The following is a 4,912-nucleotide window of genomic DNA, read 5'->3' on the forward strand; positions in this document are numbered from 1 at the left end:
GAAGTGACCAATCGATGCTTGGAGACATACCTACGTTGTTTCATCACTGATCAACCAAAGGTGTGGATTAATTGGCTGCCGTGGGCAGAATTGTGGTTGAACACCACTTACCATGAATCTATAGGAACTACACCCTTTGAGGCAGTTTATGGGAGGCCTCCTCCAAGGATTATCCCAGTGGTAAGAGGAGAGGTGAAAGTAGAGGCAGTTCAGCGTGAATTACTCGACAGAGATGAAGCCATTCGTCAGTTGAAGGGACACTTGGTGCGTTCCCAGGATCGTATGAAGGCACAAGCAAACAAACATCGAAAGGAGAGAAGTTTTGAGATAGGGGACATGGTGTTTCTCAAACTGAAACCTCACAGGCAACACTCGGTTATTTCACGCATTAGTCCTAAGCTTAGTGCAAGGTACTACGGACCTTTTGAAGTCATTGAAAGGGTTGGAGAGGTAGCTTATCGGTTGCAGTTACCACCCAATTCAAAAATACACCCTGTGTTTCATGTTTCGCTGCTCAAGAAGGCCATTGGGGAGTATAAAACAGTAGAAGGACTGCCCACAGGGCTCGAAGAGGACCAATCAGAGGTATGGTCACCCCAGAACGTGTTGGCTACTAGAAGCATACTTAAGGGGGGAGAAAGGGTTAACCAATGGCTGGTGCATTGGCTAGGAAAAACAGCAGAAGAAGCAACATGGGAGGATGAGATGTCAATGAAGGTCCAATTTCCAACTTTTAGTCTTGAGGACAAGACTATCTTTCAAGAGGGCGGTATTGATACAGCCCAAATATCGGTTGGGCCAAACAATATACTTGGCAAAGAAACAAAAGAGCAAAAGAAATGGGGACAAGTTTATAGCAGGAGAAAACAAAATAAAGGGGCTGAGGTGGACAAAATTAGTTAGAGAGAGAGAATTGGAGGATCCTAGGAAGATTTACTTTTTCGTTATTACCTTTATATTGTCAGGGCAGTGTGTGTGAGGAGGGGGGTCGGTTGTTGAATGAAATATAGAGTGGAGAGTACCGTTTGGTCTCTTAAGGAGCCTAGCTCTGGACAGTAGGGTATTCCTTCTGTTTTTTTGGCTGTTATTTCAATGAAACAGGATCTATGATCCTTTCTTATATCATCTTGTCCTCTTATTTCATTACTGGCTCTGTGGTTTCCTAACAGTACTTTTGTTGAGTTTTGTAATATTGTGTGATATTGTTTTCATAACAACCCTAGAACCTAAGATTTGTGGTACTGAGCATTTGTGGTATAAGCACACAGAGATAAACAATATTTTGTTCTTTTAACTTGTATTTTTATTCTTTAAATTCATGCTTCAAATTGAAAAGAACTATACAGCCTTTAGAAGAATGAAATATGCTCTTATATGGTTGAGTATCTCATTATATTTCTCCACTTTAAATTTCTAATTTGTGTTCAACAACGTGTCATGTTGCAAGTGGAATAATGTGTTTTTGGTATGCATAATCCCTCTTCATATAATTTTTGGATGTCGAGGAAAAATGAGAACAGAAGAATCATGTCAAATAATGGAGAATATGACAGAAAGCTTATTTGAAGAAAATGTATTGGCTTTCTGAAAGGATTCGTATGCCCATAAAGAAAAAGAAAAAGAAAAACAAATTCTCTTTGAATGAGTCTATTTTCAAAAGCGACACTAACATATATGCTTTGAATATTAGAATAAGTTATCCTCGAATATTACATTCTGTGAAGAGTCATTTTCTCACTTTTTTTTTTTTAGAAAAAAAAGATTTCCAATTGAAAAAATATTATTGGTTTACCAACACCACCAGCTGTCGGATTTTCATTCAAGATCAACTTTCTTCTAACATATATTCTTTTAATAATATCATTTATTGTTAATTAGAATATTTTGAAAATTTTAAATTTTAATAAGTTTTTACCCTATTTAAGTTTTCCCTTTACTTTAATATTTTTAATTAATAAAATATATATGTTTTACAAAGACTATGTAATTAATTACATTCTTATGATTTCAGTAGTCTAAATTTGTCATAATGTTAATGCCACGGAATGCATAACCTTTTTAGGTAACACATGGTGGTTTGATTAATAAGACGTATTAAATGAAGGTAATTATGTAAATAATTCTTTTTATCAATTTGAATTCTGTCTTTTTTTATTTCTAATTTGTGGTCTCAGATAAAATATATGTTTTTGTTTTCAACGATATTTTATATTTTTCTTTTAAACCTTGGTTAATTAAGTTCAGAATATGTTTGTAAAAGTTATTTAATGAGCATTTGTTGGAGGAAAATAAGAAAAAAGTTATAATAAATTTTTTATAACATGTTTAGAAAAATTCATATAAATTTTTTTTATTATTAGCTACCAAAATTTTATTCTCTTAATTAATCACACTAACATCAACTATCAAGATTTTGACTATAAAAAAATTAGTTTCTAAATTAGTCTTTAATTAAAAAATTAATTTCTAAATATATTTTTGTTACTAAAATTAATCACTATTTAATAGTTTTTTTGTTGTGTATATAATTTAGAATAAATATAATATATGTATGACGTTAAAATTATATGCGCGGACTTTTATTTCATTTAAATAAAAAGTTACTTATGTATTAAGTTGCATTAGAAGTTGATAAAAAAAGAAGTATTAGAAGTTATAAATGACTTAATTTTTGTTGAGATAAGAATGTCAATTAAACACATCTTCACATTTTATTGTTAAAAGTTTGTTTCGATTTTGATGAGAATCTAAATTAATTGGATATAAGAATGGATAAAAGGTAATATTCTACTTTTGTTTTTGTTTAATTAGATACAGAATCATGAGAGTGAGTATGCTCATCTCTAATTTAAATTATAAATTTTTTGTCTTCAATTTTTTTTAATTTATTTATAATATTTGATCATTAATTTTTTTATAATTTTGAACATTTTCTGTATAATTAATATTTGATACTTTGATATTTATATATTTTTTTTTTCTTAATATATTGAAAAAATATATACATTTTATTATTGAATATTTGATACGAACTTATCATACACCATACGAGTGTGTTCCTTGATATATAGAAGTGAAAAGGAAACAAGTCATAATGAAAATATACTTCAAGATAAAAAGATGAAATAGTTAAACATGTACCTAGTTTATTAAGGATCCATTTATAGACATCTTTTATGTATATTTCATAACAAATTTATAAAGTTTGGATTATATTTGTAGGTGAACAATATGGAAAATTAGGTTAAATAATGAATATTAATTAGGTTAAGTAATGAATAAGTAAGATATGATTGTTGTATAAAAGGCAATCTATGGTTTGAATAAAAACTGAACAAGTGGCAGAAGAATTCAAAGAGTTTCATAGTGACGATGCAGTACCAAGAAATAACAGGTTTTGTAGAATCATCCCATGTTTCGACAGATTTATCACTAAGTTTAGCATCCTCCGAAAACAAAAGCAATGAGAGAAACAGAAAGGGGAGAAAGAAAAAGTCAATGAAAATGGAGAATGATGAGTGGAAGTGTTCAACATCGCTGGTGCTTTGCGAGAATCCATGGAAGATAAGGAAAGTGTTGACCACGAGCGACACTGGGGGACTCAGCAGGCTCTTGCTGAGGGAATATGTGGGGGAGAACTTCATGCTGCCCGTGCTGGATGCACATGCGCACAGAAAGGTCATAAGTGGAACGGGCAGCTCGGTCAGCGTGTGGGACGTTGACACCATGTCCATGCACAACCTCATTCTCAAGCGTTGGCCTTCTCTCAACAGCTTTGTTCTCGTTGGAAAATGGAACCGTGACTTTGTTCTCAGAAGAGCCTTGAACACAGGCGATGAAATTGGACTGCTCTGGGATTCCTTCAAACACTGCTTCCTATTTTCTGTGCTCAAACGCAATCACTAGTTATTCTCGAAAATCCCACGTCAAGATAAGGCCAATTCATAATTTATAAGTAAATATAAATCTTGTTTTAGAAGCTGATTTTTTACAGTTAAGTTAGGTTTAAAGTACACTTCTATATACTACTCTTCAACTGTCATAATCATTACTATTATCATCAACCGTAATGTTTATAAGGAATCATATGATTTAGTAAATAATAGTCACAGGTATTGTGATTGTCATTAAGAAAATTTATGAAACAGATGCTTATTGTGATAGAGGTTATGATCTTGGGTGATATATGAAAGTCAACAAATAATTTCTAATGTAGCGCTGGTGTAAACAAAACTGTTATTAATGTCATTTTTCGTGGAAAGAAAGTATTTTCAATTATTCTTCGTCTTCCTTGTGCAATCACCATGTTCATTTTCTATTTCACCTCAAGCGTTATTGTGTTGATTTGTATTTGTACATTGTATAGTATTGTATTGGTAGTCTTTAAAGAGGTAATTAACTTAAACATTAACTTCATATTATTATAAGTAACATTTGAACCCTTGCTCTCCTTTTTTCGATGCCTAATTACGCTTGCTTACTTGAATTTGTTGAGTGCTTTTAGTGAGTTTTACTCTGGTGATAGATAAATACTACTTAATAATTTATAAATGATTACTTTTTTTATATCAATTAAAAAAAATTAAATCGATACAAAATCAGAAATATAGAAAGTATTAATTTTTTATAATAGTTTTATAATTGGTATAGAAAATATTATTTTTATATTGCTTAAATATACACCTGGTATACAAAGTGAGATGTTCTTCGGAGTTGGTTCAAGTTGGTTGTAATTCAAGCTCACAATTTCATGTTTAAGATCTCGTGAGTTGTGTCTTTTGAACTATAACGAGTATAAAAAATCTTTTTTTATTTACAGTTATGTCATTACCTTATTTTTATATTTGGTGAATTGTAATTAGTATAAATAATAATTATAAAAAATGTTTTTTATATTATTGAATATTTAAGT

At 31.1% G+C, this 4,912-nt stretch overlaps 1 protein-coding gene across 1 annotated transcript; it reads left to right on the plus strand.

Moving 5' to 3' along the window:
- Nucleotides 1–3,350: 3,350 nt before the first annotated feature.
- On the plus strand, nucleotides 3,351–4,230 carry LOC128196315 (B3 domain-containing protein At2g33720-like). Its single transcript, XM_052876787.1, has one exon. The coding sequence runs from the start codon at nucleotides 3,373–3,375 to the stop codon at nucleotides 3,904–3,906; it is 534 nt and encodes a 177-aa protein (XP_052732747.1). The 5' UTR covers nucleotides 3,351–3,372; the 3' UTR covers nucleotides 3,907–4,230.
- Nucleotides 4,231–4,912: the final 682 nt, after the last annotated feature.

The sequence above is a fragment of the Vigna angularis genome, chromosome 4 (genome assembly GCF_016808095.1).
Source record: "Vigna angularis cultivar LongXiaoDou No.4 chromosome 4, ASM1680809v1, whole genome shotgun sequence".
NCBI lineage: Eukaryota > Viridiplantae > Streptophyta > Magnoliopsida > Fabales > Fabaceae > Vigna > Vigna angularis.